A 26,526-nucleotide genomic window follows, 5' to 3' on the forward strand; every position below is an offset into this window, starting at 1 on the left:
TGGAGCTAATGTCAACAACACACATTTTCCTGTTGATAATTAACTACAACGAGCACCAAACAGGTCGAGGTTCATTTACAAGCACCAACAGAGAAAAACAGCTACCTTTCATTTTGGGCTGAATATTTCTCTCTAGCCTTCTCTATCAGCGGCTTGAGCATCTTCTTTTCTGCTAGTATCTTCAAAAAATTGAATAGGAAAGGTACATAATTATGCTTCCTTCTAATATTCTCTGTTCTCCATTTTTTGAACTTCTCTTCCTCCATCAGTATCTTCTCTGTGGCAGTCTCAATTCCAAAAGTGACATCAGCAAGCGACTTGTTCAACCCTTCAATAATACTGCTCCTTGTGCCCAGCCCTTTACCTGAATCCATGTTGTCCATTCTCTCAGTTTGTGCACCAGCTAGCTGTTGCAGTATGACTTCTCTCCTCTTCTGCAGCTCCTTCAGTTCAGCAGTATACATTTCCTTCCTATTCTTTATAACTGCCATAAGGTTGAATCTTATCTCACTCCTTGAATACCTATCTATCCTTTCCTGGATAACTGGCTGGACCAACCGCAACCACTCCATACCATCTTTGCCACCGGAACATTGGCCGAGACTGATAGGGCCTTCCTTCAGTCCGTCGAGTTCATACAGCACACCATCAACAGGTATATAACTTATGAAATGATATACATCATCATCCTTTGCTGCAGCCTGCTGCTCTTCAGGAACAAAAGGCTCGGGCCTAGCAAAGCTATTGTGTGCAGACCGAATTGCTTCACTATTATTTATTGCCAAACCTTTCAGCTCAGGGGGGAAGTTCTTAGTAAATTCCTTTAACATAGACAATTCCGGGCCAATATCAATATCTGGGCAATTCATGAGAATAGAAAGAATTGCCTGAGTTGCACAAGCATTATTGATAACCTGCAAGTCGATAAATACTGTTACATGTGATGGCAATTCTGGTGATCATCCTTTTAACTGCATATGAACTAATGCAAGGGAGGTTGGCATAGTGGGGTGGGGCTTTGGCTGCTACATGGGTGGTCAAAGTTCGATTCCCATAGATATCTCCCCTCTGCACAAGCCGATGACCAGCATAGGCCCTAGGGGTGGGGGTCCTAGCCTCAGAGTTTTACACCACCGGCACAACAACCATAGGTATGGGCCGTATGGCAGTCTGAGCCAGCATGACCAGGTCGTCTTGCTGGGTGCAGTTTCTTTGGGTTCTAAACCGAAGAAAAAAAACTGCATATGAATTTAGAACCCTAAAATTCTTCTCTTCATTTCCCTCCTAATGATCTGATGATGGGATGAGAAATGAGAAAAATAAACAGTGAAATGTAGACAATTGTTAAAAAAATTATTAGGTACGAAGTAATATGGCATGTTCAAAACATAGAGACAGCTGAACAGCAGCAAATTCTGGGCATTTCACAAGCCAATGTTCCTTATCAGTGACCAGGATCTTTGGTTGTGGGTCATGGAGTGCCAAGAGCCAAAGATGTCACTGAACTGGGTTAGAATCATTTGAACTAAAAAATTATATGGGTATATTGAAACTCAGGGTCCAGGGTCCAAGATCACAGCCCAAACTAGAGAACCTGGTCAACATGCTTCAGCAACAAAAGATTTTTTTTTTCCATGTGATATCACCATGCATAATTGACTTGCAAAAATTAATTTGAATAAACTATTTAGGTAGCGATCCTTAAGTTTGTTCTTATATTAACAAAATTTAGCTGGCTATTTCATTGGCAATACCTGAAATTTCTTTTACCTTTTTCTTTTTAATATCACAACATACCTGGCTTGCAAAGAATAAGTTAGGATTCGGGTCTTTAATTACAAGCCTATCATCTTTCTCTCCTGGCTGCCATTTGAAAAGGAATATCAACCCATACACTGGCCTGTACAATTGCATGAGGACCATGAAACACCTCTATAGGACCAGAAAGGAAGAATGAGGAGAAAAGCACGCATTTTGGTGCATCACATACCGAAGATTACTTAGAGAGTCCAGGTCCAAAGAGTATAATTCTTCCACCTATTAGACAAAGAGAACAACTCTTAAGCAAGGGCAATATTTTTTTGCTCGCATAGGACTTGCTTCATTTTTCAAAGCATCATAAAACAAACAAAAACTGAAACTAAAGAACAAAGAGAAATACTAATAGAGACCATGTGCCACCCTCGTACCCTAGTTACCAGCAAAGAACTTAGAAGAATATAAAGGCCATGACAACTACAATGAAGCACCATACAACATTGCATTTTTCCAATCCGCATAGACCATCTTGCAGAAGCTATTTCTCTATATTACCTGCCTATGAGCGTTGCATAGTCATGATATCATTTAGCATTATCGCAATTTATTGCACAATTAGTGGACTTTTAACCAACTAAAACCAGATTATTTGAAATTTGTTCACTTGCAATCATTAAAGGATCAAATGATGGGGAGTGAAAGCTAACAATGTGCATGAAGAACTCCTAGCCACAGGTTCGGTGCAATGTGCTGAAGGACAGGTGCAAATGATTAACATAAGATCCAATATTGTTTAAACACAGAAGGCTCCTGGTGAGAATCTGGTTATTCATACTATCTTAGTAGAGGACACACATCCTGTCATAACAACCTCTTAAATACAAGATTAAGTGGAAACAGGAGTTATTTCACATTCTTGACCATGTATACAGTGTCTGTTTTGGTGATGCAATCACCCACTCCTTTCAGTATAAGCATGTTCTTGTTATCCAGCAAGTGGTCAAAAACCCAGTGACTCAGGACTTCACTCATCCAAGGTTCGGGTTTTGTTAACTTGCATTTCTACGTAAGAATATTACTGTCACGAGCTTAGAAGCGAAAGCCCCTGTGACGTAGTTTCGAGTAGTCACAAATACCGAAAGCAGGCCTTTTAAGTGCACAGGCAAACTCACAACACACGGGCAAGAATGAAAGCAAGCGTATGCGTATGCACAAGCACAGAGAGAGCAAGGAGGCAAGGATGCATACAACTTCTTTATAGCAACTTGTAAGCAAAGTACATAAAAAAGGGAGAGACAGGGGCCCGATACATGGGGTTCTTAAGCCAAAAGACCATATACAAACACTGGAGAGTGCCAAAGAGATATATACATCAAAAACAAAAAGGTGAAAACATGGTGGTCCGGAACACGCTCCCCCGCCTAAGTTGGCACCGTCCTCAATGCCAATTGTTCATGGTAGTCTTCCACAAGTTGATTGCGCTGAAACATGTAGATAGCTTTCTCCCGGGTGGCTTCACATTCAGGTAGACCTTTCTATTGCACGAGGTACTTCTTGACTTCGCCGAGGTAGTTATTTGAGTGATTGAGGATGACTTTCGATTCTCTGCCTGGGATGCTAACTGTTGACTGTGTGCAATGCCGAATGGGAGCACATTGAGGCATGCTCCATTGAGGGTCTCCTTCGTTTTTATGGAACAACTTCGTGTTGCACACATGAAAGACCGGATGCACTTGAAAATTCGATGGCAAGTCCAGTCAGTACATCAAGTTCATAACGTGCTTGGTAATTGTGAAGGGGCCGTCATACTTGTGAATGAGGCTTCGGCGGAAGCCCCAAAAGATAGTTACGTGGTTGGGAAAGAGCTTCGCCAACACCTTATCTCCAACATGAAATTCTACTGGCTAACGCTTCTCGCCTGTCCATTTTTTCATGCGCTTGGTCGCCTTGTTCAAATACGCCTTTGCCAACTCTGTTTGATCCTGCAAGTTCTTGACGAACATGTATGCATAAGGTGCTTTGTCACATTCTCGCGTGGTAAGAGAGTGCGGAGTCTGCAATTGTTGTCTTGTAGCAACTTCAAATGGGCTATGGCTGAATGACTCACTCTTTTGGAGATTGTATTAAAATTGAGAAGCATCAAGTAAATCAACCCAATCTCTTTGATTGGCACTAACAAAATGTTGTAGATATTCCAACATGCCATTGATTCTCTCTGTTTGCCTATCGGTTTAGGGGTGAAAACATGTACTGAAATACAAGTTTGTCTCCATCAAGCAAAATACTTCTTGCTAAAATTTGCCACTGAAACGAGCATCACGATCGCTGACGATGCTCTAGAAGATTCCTCAATACTTAATCATAGACCGCACGAACAACTTTACGGTATTGGCAGCTGAGCAGGTGACACGGGCAGGCACAAAGATAACATACTTCGAAAACCTGTCCACAACCACGTAGATTGAACTGCAACCTTGAGCTTTTGGCAAGCTCATGATGAAGTTCATGGTGATGCAATCCCATGAACGACTTGGCACTGGCACAGGCTCCAACAATCCTCCAAGTCTCTGGTTTATGAGCTTGTCTTGCTGGCAGATCAAGCAAGTCCACACATAAGCATCCACATTATTGCACATCTGCAGCCAATAGAATGCACATTCCAACAACACCAAAGTCCTTTGTTGCCATGGGTGACCCGCCCAGATGGTATCATGACACTCGTGCATTAGGCACCTTCGTAGAATATCGTGCCGCGAAAAATATAGACGATCTCCCATGGAGCAGAGCAAATCGTCCTCCAACCATAATCTCTGTGTCTTTCCATCTTTTACCAACGTTCAGTTATTGGACCATTGGATCGTTCCTCAAAGCTTCTTGAACATGCTCGTGAAGATCGCTCGTTGGTTGGCTAACGTTACCGTCCCAAGCGAGCAGTGCCACAAATTTCGCCTTCCGATTCAAGGCGTAAGCAACAACATTGGTCCTGTGAAGGCTTGTACTCAAGGACCATATCAAATTCTGCAAGAAAATCTTGCTAGCAGGCTTGTCTTGGACTCAGCTTCTTCTGAGTCTGAAAGTAGCTCGCGCACAACGAATTGCGACCCCAAAAAATAGTGTCTCCATGTATAGAGACAATGCATGACTGCTAACATTTCAAATAGTTGTTGGCAATCTGGCAACCTTAACACAGGTTCATCAGTGAGGGCACGCTTTAACTTCTCAAAAGCTTATTGACATGCATCAGACCAAGGCCATGGCATGTCTTTCTTTAGCAGATCAGTGAATGAGGGGCGGAGATCTGAGAATACCCTTTGATGAATTGCCGATAGTAATTGGCAAGTCCCAAGAAAGAATGTAATTCAGGAACCTTAGCAGGCGGCTCCCACGCTTGAATAGCTTCAACGTTCTTATTGTCCATTTTCAATCTACCTCCTCCCATAATATGGCCAAGGAAGTGAACTTCCCCAAAGACTAAATAGGCACTTTCTCCGCTTAACATATAACTCATGATCCTTTAAAGTCTAAAACACAATATGAAGGTGTTAAACATGCTCCTTCATGGAGTCATTGTACACCACAATGTCGTCCAAGTAAACAACGACACCCTTATTAAGGTGCGGGTAGAAAATCTTATTCATCAAGGTTGAGAAGGTTGTGGGCGTGTTCGTTAGGCTGATTGGCATAACAACAAATTTAAACCCCCCATAACGTGTTACATAAGTGGTTTTAGCTTAATCCCCTTCGACAACTCTTGTAAATAACCTGATCTCAGGACCAATTTAGAGAAGACCTTAGCCTTTCCATGCTGATCAAACAAGTCTGCGATCAAAGGAGATATTTGTTCTTCACTATTAATTTATTCAATGCCCTGTAGTCGACGCGTAGATGCTTTGACCCATCATGTTTTGCCTGAAATAGCACGGGCGCTCCAAAGAGAGCTTTAGACAGTTGGATGATCCATGCTTCGAGCATGTCATCCAATTGCTTACGTAATTCTTGCAGGTCAGGAATTGTCATACGATATGGAGACATGACAGGTGGTCGTGCACCCGACACTAACTCAATCTGATGGTCTACCTCACATCTCGGAGGTAGCTTCTTTGACAGTTCCACAGGCATAACATCACTGAATTTATTCAATATGGGTACTAGGCCCCACTAGGACATCAACGACTTTTCCTGCTTCATCCGTTGCTCGGATCGTGATAAGAAAAGTCTCATCACCACTTTTCATGCCTCTCTTCAATTGGAGCGTAGACAACAAGTGCTTGCGCGGCTTCTCTGTAGGTAGCATGGTAACCATGCAGGACTGATTCTCACCCTCAAAGATGACTGCGTTAAGGTGAGGCATCGACACTACGTTGTTCTAAAAAATTTCATCCCAAGGATGACTTTGAAATCATCCATCGACGCGACTAAAAGTGTGGTCCTTCCTGATCAGTTATAGATTCACACTGGCGCATTACGAACAACACCATAGACGGCCTTTGCTTCGGAGCATAGCGACAAAAGTTTTTATTGGCAATTTCTTGTTTTTCAAAAACTCGCGAGAAATTGAAAAAAATTCCATAAATCTTGCATTTTTTTGGCAAAATCTCTACAATAAAAATTTAATTAAAAATATAAAAAATAGTTTTTATAAGAAAATATTAATAAAAATTATTTAAAAATAAAAATATAGGATTTTTTGCAATAAATAGCCGTTTAAAATGTAAATATCGCGTTTAAATCCTGGTATTTATGTTTTTTCATAAATCTCACGATATTTTAAAAATCTCGCGAGAAATTGTCGTTTTAAACTTTCAGGCAATTTCTTGCGATATTATCGCGAGATTTTCATAAATCTCGCGATATTTGTCACACAACTTTCATGCAACTCTTTTTTCCACTGTAATCCCAAGTGTTCTGCTTTTTCACGAGATGAAGTTATGTGTATCACCTGTGTCTACCAATGCCTTGGTGAGTCTTCTCTTAGGCAGAAGTTTCAAGCACATTAGTTCTTTACATACAAGTGGGTTCGCGGTAGCTGTCACCTTTATTGCATTGCCCCAACAGTTGGCGCCTTTGCAGGTTGATGAACTTCCTTACCCTGAACGACATTCGCAGCTCGGGGTGCACGGTTATCTCCATTCCCTTGACCGCGATTCCTGTTGGGACATGTATTGACCCAATGATCGCCATGGCAGATACGACAATCACGATGACGATAGTTGCCCCCCTGAAAGTTATTTTGTTTTGATTGTTATTATTATTTTGGCCATCCTGTCGACCCTGATTCTGCTAGTTCTCACGACCAGCATTCTACCCATTATCATTCATTCGATTAGCCCTTCAATTATTATTGTTATAGTTATTTTCATATTGTCTACCTTGAAATGTTGTGTTGTGACTATCGAGCTTGACAAGCTTCTAAGCAACAACAAGCGCCACAATGAGAGTTGGAAGATCATGCCAAATGAGTTTTGTGGCTGCCCAACCCTGCAAACTGTAGCTAAAGTAGAACTGATCTGCATCGCCCATGTCATGACTTGACCCTGTCTGTTTCAATGCTAGCAACATATTGCGGAAGAAGTCGCGTAGCTCTCTCTTAGGTCCTCCCATGAGTCTACCGCAACAAGCCCATGCCAAACATTGCCTAAACGGTGTCTCCACAAAAGAGTCGCTTCATCCGCGAAGTACATCATTACGGTGCGCAACCTATCTGCATCTTCCTTCACCCTAGTAGCATCAAGATATTGCTTCATCTGGTAAATAAAGTTCTCAAGGTCCCTCAAGTTCCGATTGCCTCTGTACTTTGCAGGCTCGAGTAGCTTGATATACAGCCTATCCACATGCATCGCAGCTCCACCAGACCACATAGTCTTGCCCAAAAGAATCACACGTAACAAAAGGGAATACCCCTTAAACAAGTAGCAACACAAAGAAAACACAAAAATAGCTTAAGAGCGAGAGAGACGAGGGGAAAGAGATTGAGAGAGGGGAAAGAGATTGCCTTTAAAAAATGGTGGGTCTGACTAACCCCAGCTTGCCTTTAAAAAAAATGCTTGCTTCATTGACGAGGGGAAAGAGATTGAGAGGTACACAGAGAGAGGGGGGCGGGGGTTTAGCCGAGAAGAGCAAGAGAGACGAGGGGAAAGAGATTGAGAGAGAGAGTTACATAGAGAGAGGGGTCGGGGTTTAGCTGAGAAGAACAAGAGAGACGAGGGGAGAGAGATTGAGAGAGAGAGAGAGAGAATGGAGACATACCTCCTCGCCGTGCCAGAATCGCCACGCCAGACTGGAGACGCTTTGACGCTGCTGGGTTGGAGACGGAGAAGAGGAGGCGTCGAGGTCGGGAGAAGGGGGGGCAAAATTTTTTTGCCCTAATCCCCCTCCCAACCCGTTTCATCGGATTTTTTTTTTAAGTCCAAAATTGAACACTTAAGACCCTGGGTGCATTGATGCCGCACCTGCATCGCGTTGTATTGATGCGGGTGCAACACCCGACTAGCCAAATCCCTATGACAGGCGCATGCACAAGCACATAGAAAGTAAGGAGGCAAGGATGTATAAAACATTTTTATAGCAACTTATAAGCAAAGTACATAGAAGAGAAGAGAGGGGCCAGATACACGAGGTTCTTAAGTCAAAAAGCCATACACTGACATTGGAGAGTGCCAAAGAGGTATATACATCAGAAACAAAAAGATGAAAACATGGCGGTCCAAAACAATTACATTATCATATAAAAAGCAAAAATGATGCATAATGACATGATCACTTGTGAAATCAAGAAATAAACCAAATACGAAACAAACATTAAGATTCACATCAGAAACAAAATAGAACTAAGCTAGTGTATACCTGTATATTGTTTGACATACATCAGGAAAAAAATGTCCACAAAAATAAGCATTAAGCTTCACATGTAAAGAATACCAATTAACATCATAGTCTATGAAAATTACTTGCAAAATAAATTACCAAATTTAGCATATAATTTGCTCTATTAGTACTCATGAGTGCACGGTTGATTTGATAGATTTTGTGGAGGTGAAATCAGAAGATGAGAGAGCAGGAAGAGAGAGAGAGAGAGAGAGAGAGAGAGGGAGAAGAAGAAAAGGAATGTTAATGGTCTACGTTTCATTTGACGAGGAGCAATGCGCAGTACTTGGGAAAGCAACATATATGAGGAAAACACAACCAAATGAGTCAACTTGTTGACTTATTTGACTCTGCCGGTCTGCCCAACTCATTCCTTTTACTGGGTTAATCTAGTGAATGGACCTAAAAACCAAGGTTGTAAGTATCATATTGTTACCAGTTTCGGTCGGGCACAAAAAAAGATACGTATTGCAAAAAATCCTAATTTTTTAATAAAAAATTTCAAAAAATCATGAAAAATAAAAAATTAACAAAAAATCTAAAAAAACATAACATATGAAACAATGATGAGTTGCACAAATACAACCATAAAATCACATATGAAGCATTTATGTCTCTATGAGCTATGCGCTCCATAAGACATCATCAAACATCAACTATCTCAAAAACAATGCAAAATATTAAATATTTTGCAATTAAGAACATGTCACAAGACTCATACTTTTATATTACATAAATAAAAATATTATGACAATAGTTGCACTCGATTTTCAATTGGTTTTCACTCATTATTTGAGTGCCTCATTGTCATGCCGAATCATTTGATGCCATCTTTGTTAGTGTGGAGCCCGATTTTTACATTAATATAAATCCCTAATTTCCACAGATCCAACTTCGCGGTAAGTTGGAAGGGGGTTGCAAGGAGGCAGTGCCCCCGAGGCTAAAATTTGTTTGGAGGGCAGTTTTGTAATTTTACTCATAATAAAGATTTTTTTTATCTTAATCCACTTGAGTGAAAAATGGTGAAAATGCACTCTTACTAGAGCAAACCGCAAAAACCCTCTCCCTTGCGCATGGATCGGCCCCAAAATCGTTCTCACGACTCTTAAGATGCGTGGATACCCCTCTAATGGCCTCTACACAAATGAGGGAATCAACCCTCAAGAGGTCTTTAAAACCCCAAAACAATTATGATTTGACCCTTTTTAAAGTACGCCAAAGGTATATCGTATGATACACACTCGTATCGCGATACAAGTATGTCTCGTATTGTTATTTTCCATAGTAACAATATGTATTGTATCGCATCGTACGATACAATACTTACAGCATTGCTGAAAACTATTAAGTTGTATCATATATATGTAGGAAAAGTGGTAGCTGCTTAACCCATAATCACGCTGACCATCCATCAAAGGCGCGTGATGGATGGTCAACGAGCAAAAACGACAAAAAAATGCGAAAAATGTACAAAAGCGTTAAAAGGGGCCTTTAGCGGTGCTTTTGAAGCGCAATTAAAGGTCTCAATTCTGTTGGGACCTTTAGCGATGCTTCAAAAGCGCTGAACCATTCGAGAATATCCTAGAGTTTGAAACAGATTGGATGAAGCTTAGACCTTTATCAAGCAAACATATACTAAAAAATATGTTCATAAATGGGAGATACGTAACCAATGTTGTGAAAAGTGTTGAGGCGAAGTGAGGCGCTCCACCAAAAACTGAGGCAAGACGTAAAGTGTAAGCCTTAAATTTTTTTTTAAACTTAAAAAAACTATAAAAAAATATCTAAAATTACAACTAAATAAAAAATGCTTTATTGATGAAGCAACAACCAACAATAAATAGAAAATCTCAAATAAATACCGAAAAATATGAGATTAACATGTAAAAGTAACATTAACGCAACAACTTGATCTACGTAAGTATCTAAGAAATAAAATATGAGCATTCATTCAATAAAAAATTATCATTAACAACCAAATGCATATTGTCATTAACAACATCATGTCATCATTAGAAAATGAATAATGGCATTAACAACCAAATGATAATATATTTGTCCAAAACTCTAAAAAATGAGAGTGATAAAACATTCACAAGTGCAAATGAAAGACCCAAAAAACATATAAATGCCCATAGTCCTATGATATGAATTAGAGCCTAGGCTCTTTTTGTTTCTCGTCATTATCAATATCCAAGTCTTCGATGTCATCATATGAGAAATTCATATAAATAGGTTCTCTTTCATCCTCATTCTTTAACTCTTCATCACTTGTACATTCTTCCTCCATATCCTCAGTCACTTCTTTTACTTTTCTATTTTCTTCAATAAAAAATCATATATTAAATACTTATTATATATAATTAAAAAAAATACATTTATATTCATAGCAAGGTAAAAGGAATATAGCTTTACCTAGATCTCTTGAAGACCTGTCTTGCCTAGAACCACTTTAGGAATCATGATGTGAAGTGACTTTTTCAATAGGCACATGCTCAATGGCATTTATGTTGAAGTTTGGGTCTAACCATGAATTCTCGAACCAAGTGGGATTGCTGGGCAACATTGGATCTTCCTTCTCCACAATCTATTCATTGTCTTAGTCTATATGATCTAGACATATAGGGTCTTTGGTAGCCCTTCTTTTCATATTTCTTTCCCTTAATTTCATATTGTACATGACAAAAACCAATGCATTCATCTTCTCTTGTTCAAGTCTATTCTTCTGATTTGTATGCACCTATAATTCTAAATAATTGATAATCAATTATAAAATAATTAAACTTATACAAATGTATTTCAAAAACAAAATACAAAATCACAAACCAATGATAATTCCTCTCACAGCTCGATGCACTACACGTCAAACTTAAAACTTGACTTGCAAAATTCATCAATTCAGAATTTTCGTGCCCAAATGAACTCTACCAATCAGCTGCATTCAAATAAAACCATAAAAAATGATAAAAATATTAAAAATGTCATAATTAACAAAGAAAAATATAAACAAAATATTAACAAATAACAACATGATTTCAAACTTACCAGGACTTTTTAATTTCCTTGTTGTAACGGATGCCTCTTTACCAAACAACCCCTTTTCCTTTTTAAATGCATTTATTTGTTTTATAATTTTCAATCGAACATTTGCATCAGAAACCAATTTTTCAACACAAGCATAAAAACCACTCATAACTTCTCCATCCAGGTTGAAGTTGTCAGGATAATGAAATTGAAGATTTAAACAATAGGCAGTTGCATGCAAAAGCTTATGAAGTTGCAAGTCCCATTGTCTCTCAATGATGTCCCAAATAGGTTTATATTTTCTTTCAACATTATCAAGATTAAAATCATTTTCCTCCCTTGCTCTATCCATTGCCTCGTACAAAAATCTCTTAGCAAGCTCATCCGCATTCATTAATCGCAACACTTTCATGAGAGGCGCCATAACTTTAACTGCATATGATATGGCAACCAAAAACTTATGATCATTAAGAACAATATAAGCAATGTTCTTAGCATCCGATTTCTTATAGTAATTAGATGATCTAAAATTTGAAAACAAGAACATCGACTTCAACTCTTTCTTGTAACATCTAATACTATGAAGTGTGAGATATGTTGTGGCAAAACGAGTGACGACTGGACGTAGAAGTTTTTTCTTCTTTGTAAACTTTCTCATCAAATTTAATATTCATGCATGACTATAGATATATCTTGTAATTTGTTTTTACCTTTTCTACTGTATCTTTAAAAATTGATATCTTTTCAATATTTTCTAACATCATATCCAAGCAATGTGTCGCATATGGTGTCCAAAAACATGTTTTTTCTGCTATTAACATATTCACAGCTACCACATAATTTGATGCATTATCTGTAATGAATTGTATTGCATTCCCTTCACCAACTTCTTTAACTTCAAACAACTTACACAAATTTGCAGCAGTTTTTCCATGTCGCTGATGTCAACATATTTCAAAAATATTGTCCCAAATGAGTTGTTTACAAGAAAATTAAGTTTCTTTCTTTTTCATCTGTCTAACCATCTACTATAATACTGCAACCAACTTTTGGCCATTCTTTTTTTAACTCTTTTAAAATTTTATGAGTACAGTCTACCTCATCCTTCAAAATTCATGTTTTAATCTCGTGGTAAGAAGGTGGTTTGAACCCTTGCCCATAATTTGCAATAGCTTTTACCATTAGACCAAAATATGAATTGTTGCAAAGATTAAATGATAGAGCATTGGAATAAAAAAATCTACTAAGGACACGACATACGTTTTGTCTCTCATCCCTGTTGAATGCAGTGGTTTGTCGTGCTTTTTTGTTCACACAGAAGTCTATGAGACCAACTGTGCTTGTTTTTGCAACACTACATGATCCACTAACTTCTTTGTTCACATTATCGCCTGTTGATGATTCAAAATAAACACTCCTCCCAATTTCTAACTTCTTTTGTTTCTCTTGTTTCTTTTGCTTCTGATCCCTTGGATGATTCTGAAAAGACCTTTTCACATCATGTGGAACATCTTCGCACAAGCTTACACCGTGTTCTGTACCAGCTAAGTGATGTTTTAGTCTGTTGATGCCTCCTGTAGTCTCTTTATGACAATAATTGCAAATTACATGTCCTATGAGTTTGGGATCTTTAGTGAGGATTTGAAACTTTAACTCCATGATCTCATCCTACATCTCTTCCCATTGTTTAATGGCAAAAATGCATATAAAAATATATATATTAACACATGAATTTATAAAAACTCAAAGAGTCACATGGCACTCCTAAAAAAAATTGAGTCAATGCTTTATATAATCCAATGAATTCAAATTCATATTCAACATATATTACACATGGCACCCCTATGTCACTACAGCAGAATCTAAAGAAAAACATAGAGCCAACAAATAGCAAAGAATTTCAACAGAAAAAAAGATTTATCATGTTATAAACAAACAACAAAGTGCAGTTAACACAGTCCAAGTTAATTCAGGCTAATATTTATGCTAACACAATTGTGGAACCCAACATCAACCTAATGACCCACATTAGTGACAAAAAGATTGCATATGGAAAATGATAGGGTTAAAATAGAAACTGGCTGCACTGCACCAAAACCGCTTCCAGTCAGCCAAAAACTAGTCAAACAAAATCTTTCAATAGAATCAACTTCAAGAGGAAACAACTCTTGGCATTAAAGACAGACCAAATGACTCCGGACCAATTCTGGCGTATTAGTAGCAGTCGGCACTTTACACAAAATTGTGGACAGCTTGGTCACTGTCCTAGCCCAAGTTTCACAGACCTAAATTTGGTTTTGAGCAACCATACAGTGTTTGAGTGGAGTAAGCCACAAAGATAAGCCTAAAGCACACATGGAAAGATTTGCAAGGCAAAGAAATGATCACATGTGAGATATCGTGGACAAATAAGCAATGAAAGCAACCTATTAGCAAATGTAAGTCAACATTCAAGCAATTGAACATACCAGCAAACCATCAGATGAGCAAAGAGCTCTAAGGAAAGTGGGATCCGATCAGGGTATGTTCCTTTCACTAATGCAAAAGAGGCAACAACTACCCAACATTACAATGATGTGTTACAAGTCACCCTAGCACCAAAGCATATAGATTATAGAATATATGAGGAACATCAAGGTGTCAAGGTGTGCAGGGCCAGAGACGAGAGAGAGACACAGACAAAGAGAGAAATGGTCAGCCTCTTCTTCTTTTCGGAAGAGAGACGATAGAGCAGGGACTAGGAGAGTAGGCAAAGCAGAGACGAAAGAGCAGGGATAGGGAGAGCAGAGACAAGAGAGAGCAAAGAGATGAGGGTAGCCATCGGGGCCTCCTCTATTTACCCCCAAAATTGGGTCAATTGGGGATATATATGAGGTGTGTGCCTCATGCTTGAGGCATGCCTCGCCCTAAGGCACACACCTCATAGCGTATGAGGCGTACACCTCAGGGCATTTATGCCTTAGGCTAGCGCCTCAAGGCGAGGCGCACCTTTTGCGCCTTGAGGCGCATTTTTAACAACATTGTACGTAACAAAATTCATAAGTGTATGCAAGGTGACAAAAGTGTGTGTGTGTCTTATGCGTCCTTTTTTCCTCAATATAGAGCATGTCTAGCAAAAAATGTTTCCTACCTTGAGCCCAATACGTATAAACAAGCCAAAGATTATCCCGAATTGATAGATGCCATAAACATTGAGCTTGATGCTTTAGAAAAAATCCCATACCTGAACCATTAAAAATCTTCCTATAGGAAAAAAGACCATAAGTTGTAAGTGGGTATATAAGGTAAAAACCAAATGTGATGACTATTTGGACCGATATAAGGCTAGGTTACTGGCCAAAGGCTATTCATAGGAATATGAAATTAATTATGACAAAACTTTTGCCCCAATAGGCAAAAATGACTAATTAGAACCCTCATCGCTACAGCTGCTATTAGAAACTGACATATTTATCAAATGAATGTCAAAAATGCCTTTTTAAATGAAGAATTGAATATGTTTACAAGGATCCTCCACCAGGATATGAAATTCCACCATGAAAGGTTCTTCACTTAAAAAAGGCTATGTGTGGTTTAAAACAGGCCCCTAAGGCCTAGTATGATAGATTTAGTTTTGTTATGGTTAATCTTGGTTTTAAATCTTATTATATTGACACTATTATGTTTGTTAAGAATTCTAATGCAGGTGTCGTTATTCTTCTTTATGTTGATGATATAATCATTATTAGAGGAGACAAGCAGGGAGTTAGTTATATCAAAAATGTTTTAAAACAAAATTTTAATATGACAAATTTAGGTTTCCTTCGATATTTCTTAAAGATTGAGGTAACATTTTTTTGCATGTGGTTATTTTTTAACTCAATCCAAGTTTGCAACTGAGATTATTGACATGTTCGGCATTACAAATGAAAAGAGAGCGAATATTCCTGAAATTATTAATGCAAAGATGAAGATCGTTGATGTAACACCCTTGAAAGATCTCACTCCTTATTGGCAGATGATTGGGGCTCTTACTTATTTGACTATCACCCTACCTGACATCTCTCATGCAGTGCATACAATCAGCCAGTTTCAACATTCTCCTACAACTGTGCATATGAGTGTTGTTAACTGCATTGTTAGATATTTACAAAATTGTCTCTAAAGAATTTTTTTTGTCTTCCCCTTCTCCACTTGAATTAACAACATATACCAATTTTGGCTGAGGAGGAGACCCTAATGATAGACGCTCAACTACTGATTTTTTGGTGTTTATAAGTAATTTGATGTTGTCCTGAAAATGCAAGAAACAACAGAAGTTATCTCCATCATCAATGAAAGTTAAGTAGCATGCCATGACCACCACGACATTTGAAATCGTGTGGTTGAGAAGATTAATGGAGGACATGGGGGTGCATATGCAATCACTCTCAAGGTTGTATTGTGACAACAAAAACACCATCTACATAGTTGGCAATCATATATTCCATGAAAGTACCACGTACATCGAGATGGATTGTCACTATGTTTGTGAAGAATACCTTAAGAAGACTATTATCCTGCCCTATGTAACATCGAAATTCCAGCTAGCTGACTTCTTCACAAAAGCACTTTTATATCCCCAGTTTCACTTCTTGACAAACTTTCAGTGATCACACTATAAGTTTGAGGGGGTGTGTTAAGTTGTATCATATATATATATATATATATATATATATATATATATATATATATATATATATATATATATATATATATATATATATATATATATATATATATATATATATATATATATATCTGTGTGTGTGTATGTGTTCATATCATTGCAATAGGTAATACTCTATAGGGGTATTTTAGTCTTTTCACTGTATAGGCTGTGCTCAATAGGGGCATTTGTGTCTATATATTTTTTTGTTTTCTTAATTTTTTTTCTGTTTTGTAAGTTCCATTTTTGTAATGAACAATATTTTCATTGCCTAAATATAGCTGTTGGGATGTTCCCAACAACCAAATTAGCTCCCCTTTGTGTATATATAGGGGTGCTTCCCCTTAAATGGGTATTTTTTTCTCAAGCACCCATTCTCTCAATAAGAACCATTATTTTTACACGTGTTTGCAGCCCGTAAGTGGCTTATGTGAATGTTCTTTTGTATTGACCCATAAGTGGTCATTGTGTTCTTGTGAGCCCATAAGAGGCATCTGCTTGTATTTTTTCCTCTTTCATTACAGAAACCACCAGCAAAACCAGGTAAGACTCAGCCAAGTCAAACTGGATTTTGCTCTATGTGTGTGTGTGATCATACCTTATAGATGTGATCTATATACATTTTTAAGAACACATACACACACATATACACCTTATAGATGTGATCTACATACATTTTTAAGTAGAAAACAAAAACACACGCACACACACACACACACATATACAAGGGTGGGTGTACATGACTTAGGTGTCCAAGCCCTGTGCATTGATATTAGACACCGTTTTTCGGAGATTCAACCATACAGATGTGTTCAACATGTTCTATTTGCTAGGATTTGACCCTTGGTTTGTGTTTTTTCAATGAAAAGGTATGATTTTATAACACTTTAAATTGAAAAAGTCATGGAAAGTTTATTTTTTAACCCTTAAGAAAACCTAGTTTCATGTCAAAATTGAATGATTCAAAAGTCAAGTCCTACTAATTTGATAGTGTAGAACACATCTGTATGGTTATAATTAAAAAAAAAAGTATCTGTAAAAAAATCAAGTGCACTCTGTGCTCACCGATAAATCCCTGCACACCTCTCTCTCTCTCTCTCTGTAGCTGCCTACAGAAAAGCCCATCTTTGAGATAGAGAAATTTTCATATCAAAATCAGGGAAAATTAGATAAATTTTTGCTTTCATATATTTTCTATTGCTTGGAATAGATGAAGTTTCCACTTTTCCTTTCCAACCTGTTTTTTTGCTAGCATTTTCCCACTTCCAAATGTTAGTTTCTCTTTTATTTCCATGTCCCAATTTTCTTCATTGTTGACTGTCTAATTAGGAAACCCTATCAAACTTCCAATTTGAGCTACCTCCAGTCAGCTTCAGCTAGCAATTAATGTAAATAAGCAACTAAGATGATATCATGTTTAGGCATATCATAGAACCAAAGCAAGATTAAAAAATGGCTTTCTTAATAAAGAGCTAATGACATAAAATATGCAATGGATTCACCTGCATCCCTTTTACTTGAATTTGTTGGATCAACTCAGTAAATACACCTATAAAACAAAACATAGTGTTAGGAACAAAAAACTTGGATCAATACGAAATGCCTATCACTTTAGCACATACAAATACAAGTTATCTTTTTTTGTTTTTCCTGGTTTTAAAGAAGTAGAACGAAGACAACAATGGTTTGTGTCTTGTATAATGTTTGTCTAAATTATGCAATTGGACTTTCTAATCTACCTTCTTCCGGAATCAATCTCTAATCTCTATTTATTCATCTTTATTCTTTTTACCTAGACTTTAATTATAGATGAAATGTAACATTAGTCCTCCACTATGTCACAGGGATTCAGCTAGCAGGGTGCCGCACCCGCGTCGACGCGGGTGCGGGTGCGGTCAACCCGATCCTGGGTGCGTTGACCGCACCCAGGATCATTTAGGTCCATTTTTTTTGGATTTTTTTTTTAAATTGCCCTATGAAATGGGCTGCGGAATTTTTTTAAAAAAAAATTCTACTGACAGTTGCTGCTGCTCCTGCCTTTTCAATCCTGATCCTTCTTTTTTCGTAAAGGATTTTCTCTCTCCATAATAAATGATAATGATGGTGGTAGCCTTGCTGATCCTTCTTTTTCGTAAAGGATTTTCTCTCTCCATAATAAATGATAATGATGGTGGTAGCCTTGCTGATCCTTCTTTTTCGTAAAGGATTTTCTCTCCCTATAATAAATGATAATGATGGTGGTAGCCTTGCTGGCTATTAGTATTCACTGTTCTCCTGACGAGATGGGTGCACTATCATGCAGCTATATATAAAATGAAATTTGAAAAAACCCGCGTTGGGGGAACCCCCGGACCCCCTTTTATATATATATATATATATTACATTTTTGCCCCTGCCGCACCCCTGCACCCGAGTTTTTTGGAAGTGTCGAATCCCCGCACCCGCACCCATGTGACATAGGTCCTCCATCATGTTGCTCCTTTTTGAAAAATAATAAATGTCTACTAGATGGAGCATGAAAAATAGTTGCTGACACCCACAGTTTCCGTTTGAGCCCACATCAATTATTTCCCGTTTGCTAGTGCCAGTTAGGTAGTCCCTTGTGAGATCTAGCCTTCAAAAGCCTTGCTACTATAATGCTTTCCAAGCAAGCTTACCAATTCAATGTACACAATGTGACTTAGTAGTTAGATTACAAGATGAACCATCACGAGCTGTCACCTAGAGACTTGAACTGAAATATACTTTAGCTAGTACTAGGATAGATATCATACAATTGTTAGACAGCAACTCTCCTGATGGAGGATTTAGAATGAGATAAATGTTGCACAAATCATATGATATCATACAATACAATACAATACAATTTATTGGTCTATCGGACCCCCCTCGTGTGGCACAATGCACCATAAAAAATCATATTACTACATTTATTGGGTTGTATCAACCCGCATCGTACTCTATCATAGGATAAACCCTCATATCATAAGAATTGACTCTTACCAAAATTTGTCTCCAACGAGCTATTTTATGCTTCCGGCCTGCATTCATCAGGCCTTTTAGCATAAAAGGGGTGTTTGTCCCTATCAAAAAACTCTTCTCCATTGATTTGGGTAAATTTCATTCTAAAAATTTGAGGATTCTTATAGTTTCACTGTAACTCAAGTTAGGAAGTCCTATTTGTGTAAGATCTTCCCTAACCCATCTCCAAAGAGCTCTTTTTATGCAAGATCTTCCCTATTCTGAACCATGGGTGTAGGGCTGGTAAACGAGCCAAACAAATCGAACATGGCATGTTTGGGCTTGGCTCGTTTACTATGGATTGAGCTTGTGACTCGCTTGTGCTCCTGTTTAGCTGAGCTCAGCTCAGCTCATCCCTGAACGAGTTGAGCTGAACATGAGCTGGCTTGTATAAAAACATTCCATGTTATTAATATTTTATATGCAGAATATATATTTTTTATATATTACACTTAATAGTTATATATATATATATAGCAATGCACTTAAAATATATACTACACATGAAATATGTATATACTTTCTATACGAGCTCATCCGAGCCAAACTGAGCCTGACACCTTGTGTTCGGGCTTAACTCTTTTAAGCTAAACGAGCTGCTTGTGCTCCACTCACCAGATATACAAAGCGATCATGAATGAGTTTGTGATGAACTGAATCGAGACGAGCCACGACCTGCTTCGTTCGTTTACAAGCCATATTTGGGTGCCTCACCTTGCCTAAGAAGGTTAGATCCATGCAAAAGGTAAAAGAGGTTCAAAAAGCTCAAAACCATGAAGTAAGAGGTTGGATTTACAATTTTTTAAAGGGTTTTTTAATCTAAATCTTTTGTTTTCCGACAAGGCCTTCTTCAAGAAACTCAGCTGGCAACCATTGCATCCCTGTATCTGAGAATCACAGGATCTTAACTGTTGCAAGCTTGTCAAAGGCAGTTTCATGGAGAAATATCCTAAATGAAGCATCATTTTGCCAATACAAGGCAAAATGTTGGATGCAAACCTGCTTCAGTATCTATTTAAAACTACAAATGATAGAATTTTTAAAAGGACAAAGATCATTAATAAAATTTCTTCATTTTGATCCAACCAATGAACTTTACTTTTCTAATATTCATTTTATATCTAACTGCAAATCCCCATTGCACACATGTTACACAGAGACCTGAATCATGCAATGTAATTGGGAGATGTTATTTGGGCTATCATTTCGCTGCTCACACATGCAATTCTAGTGCTTATGACCTTTCTGTTTTACACCACAAGTATATGCAATATGTTGTACAATGATTATTTAATTCGATGATTTGAAATTACAATATGTATGCAAGCGAGAAACAGAAAAAGAGGATTAGCGTCCAAACTACTCACAAGATATGAAGTACACAAGAAATTAAAAACAAAAAAACACCCTTAAGTGACAAATGAATTACAAAAGTCAGAACCTAGAACTGCAAGATGTGACTATGACCAAGTCCATTTCGGTCCAAGTAAAAAAAAAACTAAAAATCGTGTATTGGGCAGGGGGAGGGGGGTTGGGGCACAATTGTGTAACCCCCCCCCCCTTCTCGACCCCTCCGCCTCCTGTCCCCACTCCTCATCCTACGGGGCGGCGACACTCGTAAGCTTCTCTCTCCTCCACTTTTCTTCTTCTTTCTCCTCTTCCACCTCCTCCCCTCTTCTCCTTCTTCCTTCTCTTCCTCCCTCCACTGCCTCCTCCTCAGTCTCGCTTCTTCCTTCTCCTCCTCTCTCTCTTCCTTTTCCTTCTCCTCCCCTCATTGCCGCAAGGGCCAAACCCAAGGTTAGGTTCGGCTCCTGGTTTCAAGTCTGTTGGGTTTAGCTCTGCTGAACCCAGGATGTCGGGTTCGGCAGAACCAGAACCCATGGTTGTTGGGTTCAGCTATGCCGAACCCAGACTTGGGTTCAGCAATCCAGCAGAATTGAATCTAGGGTTGCTGGGTTCAGCAGAACTAAACCCACGCTTGTTGGGTTCAGTCTAAACCTACGCTTGTTGGGTTCAGCAGACTGAAGCCAACCTGGGTTCGGTAGAACCTGAACCCAGACCTGGGTTTAGAAGAATCGAACCCAGGCTTGCTGGGTTCGGCTCTGCAAAACCGAACCCAGCCTGAGCCTGGGTTTGGCTGAACCTGAACCCAGCGTGGGTTCAGCAAAATCGAGTCCAAGTTTGAGTTGAGTTCTATAATTCTATTCTAAATTTAGCCAGCTATTTTTATAAATTATATATATGTACCCTCCTCGCACCCAAATTTTTTTAAAGTGCCGCATAGCTGCACCTGCACCCATATTGCACCTACACCTATGTGACACAGATGACAAATTAACAATAATAGAAGATATTCCTTTTTTTGTTTTTTTCGTTGTCAAAACAATATAAAAAGACCTAGGCAATGCCTACACATCACTTAAGATGCCTAAGAGCGTCGGTGTACTCACCTTGGTACCCTTCACCATTGAGAACTACAACCTCTCTTTTCCTCTGTTCTTCTACAAGTCTTCCTATTATGTACGAGATTTTTGTTAAGTTGTATATATATATTACCCTTAGTTGTCAAAAGTTGTGCCTAGGCTCCGTTGGCTAGGCGCAGGGCCACCGCCTAGGCTTATGGGTTCAGGCGGTAGGGCCTTGTTTTTTTACCTAGGCTGCCTAGGTTGTCCCCGCCCAAGCCGCAAAGACATAGTTGATATGTTTTTTTAGATTTTTTCTCTTTTTTTTTTTTTTCTTCTTCCTCCCGCCCCAAAAACTTTCTTTTTTTATTCCCTCTTTTTCTTCTTTTTTCTTTTTTACCTTATTTTTTTTCTTTTTCCTCGTTTCACCCCTCCGCTTAGTTGTCAAAGGCAAAGCCTAGGCAGCCTAGCCGAGGTAGTCTCTTGGTCTGATGCGCAGTTGCACACACATATATATGTTTTCTGTGTAAATATATAAAATTATATATATTAACATATCATAAACATATACCATAAATTTACATTTATATTATATATATACATATATGTGTACTTAATTCATATATAATCTACAAGCATATGAGTTATCTATTTGACTGTTTTTATGTAATATAATTGTTTTATAGTGTTCGACAACATGTTATTATTTGTCTATTGTTTATTGTTGATTGATTTTATGTTGTATACATGTTTGTTATTAATTTTAGTAGTTTGTTTACATATTTTGTATGTTTTTTTTAATTTATTTTATTTGGGGTACCGCCTAGCGCCTTTCACAACTAAGGTATTACCATACATATATACATATATATTAATATATATATATATATATGTATATATATAATGATGTAATACCCTCTAGGGGTATTTTTATCATTTCACAACATTGTAATAGGTTGTGCCCATTAAGGGTACTTAAGTTCTTTTACTTTATTTTGTTGTTTTTGTCTTTTTCTGTTTTTATAGGGACCGTTGAGTTCTTTTTATACTAGTCAACATAGAGTTGACTAGTCAATAAAGCTGTTGGAACAGTCCAACAGCTCTATTTGAGACTATCTCTTGTGTATAAATAGGGGTGAACTCCCCTCTTATCCTCCAATGTTCTTGTAATTCATTCTAAATGACTTTGTGAGTATTCATGTCACATGGGTGCGGGTGCGGGTGCGGCACTTTCAAAAAGCTTGGGTGCGAGGGTGCAGCAAATATATATATATATATATATATATATATATATATATATATATATATATATATATATATATATAACCCAGGATTTAAAAAAATGGGTCGGACCCGGGTCGAGCCCGGACCCGACCCAGACCCAAAATGAATACCCTCTGTGCTTTTATAAAGCAACAGAGGGGTTAGGGTTTTCTCATTCGAGAAAACCCTCCCCGTGTAAAACCCAGGATTTAAAAAAAATGGGTCAAGAAAACCCTCCCCACCTCCACCGCCTGCCCTAGTCTCTCCTCCCAGACGACGGCTCGCCAGAGCGCCAAGTGATAGCCTACCCCCTACCCCTGTGCTCGTCCCTCTCTATGTTACCCTCTCCTCCCCCTCGATTTCCCTCCCTCTCGAGCTCCCTCAGTCACGGGAACCCCGATGAGCCCCACTGCTCGTTTCTCCCTCTCTCTCTCACGACGTTTTTTCGACAACCGACCCCCCTCCCGCGGGCAACCCATTCGCCGACAACTTTTGTGCCCTACGTGGCCTTCTCAAGTAAACCCCCCTTCCCCCGAGTCTTCTTCTCTCTTCTCCTTCTCCCTCGACCCTCCCGCGGGCACCCTGTTCGCCGGCAAACTTGGGAGTATTTTTTTTTGTTCAAAAAATAGACACAAATGACCCTGGGTGCGTTGACCGCACCTAGGGTCCCATTGACCACACCGGGTGCCGCACCCGCACGTGCACCCGCATCGCTTCAACGCAGGTGCGGCACCCAGTTTGCAGAGTCCCTGTGACTTAGGTGAGTATATTATGAATAAAATATTATTTATTTTATTCTTGTTTTTGTGCTTTAATGCATGGTATTGCCCTTAATGGATATTTGTATTGTCTATGTTGGCACCTTGTATTATCCCATGGTGGACTTGTGCATGTGCACGTTGTGTTTGTATTATTGTAAGCCCTTTGTGGTTCTTGCTTTTGTTTTTTGCATATTTCATGACATGGTATCAGAACAAAGGATTCTTGTTCGAGTTCGTGCTTTGAAAGAAAATTTTGGATTGATATATGTGGTTTGGACTTGAGGTTCTCGTATTTTGGTATGTATCTCTTGTTTAATTAAAAAAAAGTATTTATAATATATATATATATATATATTTCTTTTCAAATTTTGTTTACAATATTATGGTTATTTCTTGGGTATGTAAAATATGTTTTTTGAATCCAATAGAATTAGAGTTTTCTGAAATGTCTTTTAATGAAATATTATTTTAATGGCTCTTGTATTTGTTTCTTTTCGCATTAACCCATAAGTAGTCTATTCTTGAGCACCTTATGGTAAGTTCTCCATTTTATTATTATTTTTAATACAAAAAATACATAATTTTATGATCTCACGTACGTATATATATTTATTTATTTGTTTATTTATTTTGGGTTTCTTGGACACCAATATGATTATTGGTGACTTTATGCATGTGTCAAAGCATCTTCTTTGAATTATATTTGGTGCTTTCATTGAGATGTCTCGTTAAGAATTTTTTAATATTTGTATGTTTTATATCTTGAGTCATCATGATTTTAAGTTCAATAGTCAAGCCATGGATGTTTTGTATGATCTCAAGAGATTGCTCTATCGGCATATCATCTTCTTATTTATGTGTTGTGGACATATATCTATGCATGTTTTATGTGCCATTTCAAAATTGTTTTTGGTATTTTGGGTTGAAAAATTAGACATTTTGGGTATTGTTTTATGGTTTCAAATTAAATTGAAATTAGAATTTTATCTTAAAAATCTCTTTTTTAAGTGAGATATTGTTTTATTGGCTCTTGCGTAAGCATGATAATTCAAAATATGTTTTGGGTATGTTAGTATATGAAATCATGGTGTTCATATGCATATCTTATGTGTTCCTTTATAATTTTTTGTGGCTTTAAAGTTATTAGATTATTACATATACATGAATTTTGATTTTTATGTAACTATCGATGATTAGTTGTACTTGTGTATTCTCTTGGTTTTCCATATGGTTCTTTAAAAATCTCTATATATGTTTTTGGTCATCTTTAATGTTGTATGCCATTGTTTTCTCATAGCAGACTTGCTTATGTTGACCATGCATATGATTGCATCATCTGATATCTTGTAGTGCATATGATGGCACTATACTCGTTCTGAAGTTTTCATTTACCTTTATTGCATTTGATTTGAAAATTTATTTTTACAAATTGGTTCTTATATATGAGCTCACTTATTTGGAAACTAATTTTCGTGAGTATATATTGTCTCCTTATGGCATTTGTTTTGTCCTTCACATATTTGTATATGATACCTCATTTATTTTTGGCGTTTGTTGGGGTGAGTTGTGTGCACCTCAATTTTTTGTCAGTTTAGATTGTTGGCTTCTAATTTGACTCTAACTGCCGATTGTCTGATCTCTGGTGTCACGGCTTTTTTCTCTGCATCTTCTTGTCCCGCGCAGAGAGGGAGATTGACGAGATGTCTAGGTCGTGCGACAAGCAGCTTGCCTTAGGCGAGGAGCTACATAAGCTTGACAGAAGCGAATTCAAAGCAGTGCATATCCCATGCACACTTAGCATAGCGAAATATCTGAAGCGACAATGTCGAATGGGTAAGTAGAGCGGGGCGATGCCAAAGTCTTTGGCGTTCAAGCCGACGAAGGATGGGTGTGTCACCTTCCTATGACGAACGCATGAGCAATCGAGTGTCAATAAAGACAGCTACGCGTCTAAATAAGCATCATGTACATTGAAGTGAGCATCGAGTTCCCGACACGCACCGAATGAAAGGCATATAGTGTTTCGGCACCTGCAGGTCCCGCAAAGCGCACAACGTGCCCCACGAGTAACCCCTCACTACGATGAAGAAGACCCTTCGACCCCTAGTATAAGTCAGTTGCTAGTTTGACGTAGTGAAACTCTCTAGCCAAAAGAAATCATCGTCGCTCACCATGCACTCGTCGAGCCCCTCGCAAGGGTGCGAGGTTGGGCGATAAGGCGGGCCCCGCGCATGCCTACTGATGCCCATGGAGAATTTGCATACTCGTGAGCACCCTCATGCACTCTGATGTGCTACTCATGAGATATAGGGGTTGCCCACTCTGAACCGAACGGTAATGCACCAATGCAAGTCAAGAGGAAGGTCTCCTATATAGGAGTTATGAGCGTTGACCCCTTCGCCAATAGAAGGAACCCTAATATCCCTTGAAAATGCACCGCTTTTATTCCCAATAGAGTTTCTGAACGTACACTTTGTATTTCGTCGAAACGACCGCACCAGGGTCTTCCCCACATATGAATGTGTCAGCGAAATTTCAATATTGGCTCAGTAATTCTCAACGTACAAGGAGATGTGCAACCCCTAAATTTGGGCGGGCCCGAATAGGCATTGGTGTGGCACCTCTAGATGAAGTAGCTTCTTTTTGTGTTCTGAATTCACGGACCTGTTCCCCACCTACGATTGAGTGGAAGAATACTCGACTATGGCACATGAATTTTGCATGAAAGGCTTCCATTTGTGAGCTT

At 38.4% G+C, this 26,526-nt stretch overlaps 1 protein-coding gene across 2 annotated transcripts in view; it reads right to left on the minus strand.

Moving 5' to 3' along the window:
* The window catches only part of LOC149828364 (ubiquitin carboxyl-terminal hydrolase 2-like), a 34,895-nt gene continuing 8,369 nt past the window's right edge, over positions 1 to 26,526 (minus strand). For both annotated transcript variants that reach the window (XM_090017542.1, XM_090017543.1), the window contains exons 3-6: positions 17,836 to 17,882; positions 1,991 to 2,037; positions 1,798 to 1,900; positions 1 to 914 (exon numbers count right to left, since the gene is read on the minus strand). In XM_090017542.1, coding sequence (XP_089873668.1) covers positions 102 to 914; positions 1,798 to 1,900; positions 1,991 to 2,037; positions 17,836 to 17,882 — 1,010 coding nt within the window. In that variant the 3' untranslated portion in view covers positions 1 to 101. The remainder of the gene's footprint in view (positions 915 to 1,797; positions 1,901 to 1,990; positions 2,038 to 17,835; positions 17,883 to 26,526) is intronic.

Source organism: Nuphar pumila, chromosome 9 (assembly GCF_984573655.1).
Source record: "Nuphar pumila chromosome 9, dmNupPumi1.hap1.1, whole genome shotgun sequence".
Lineage (NCBI taxonomy): Eukaryota > Viridiplantae > Streptophyta > Magnoliopsida > Nymphaeales > Nymphaeaceae > Nuphar > Nuphar pumila.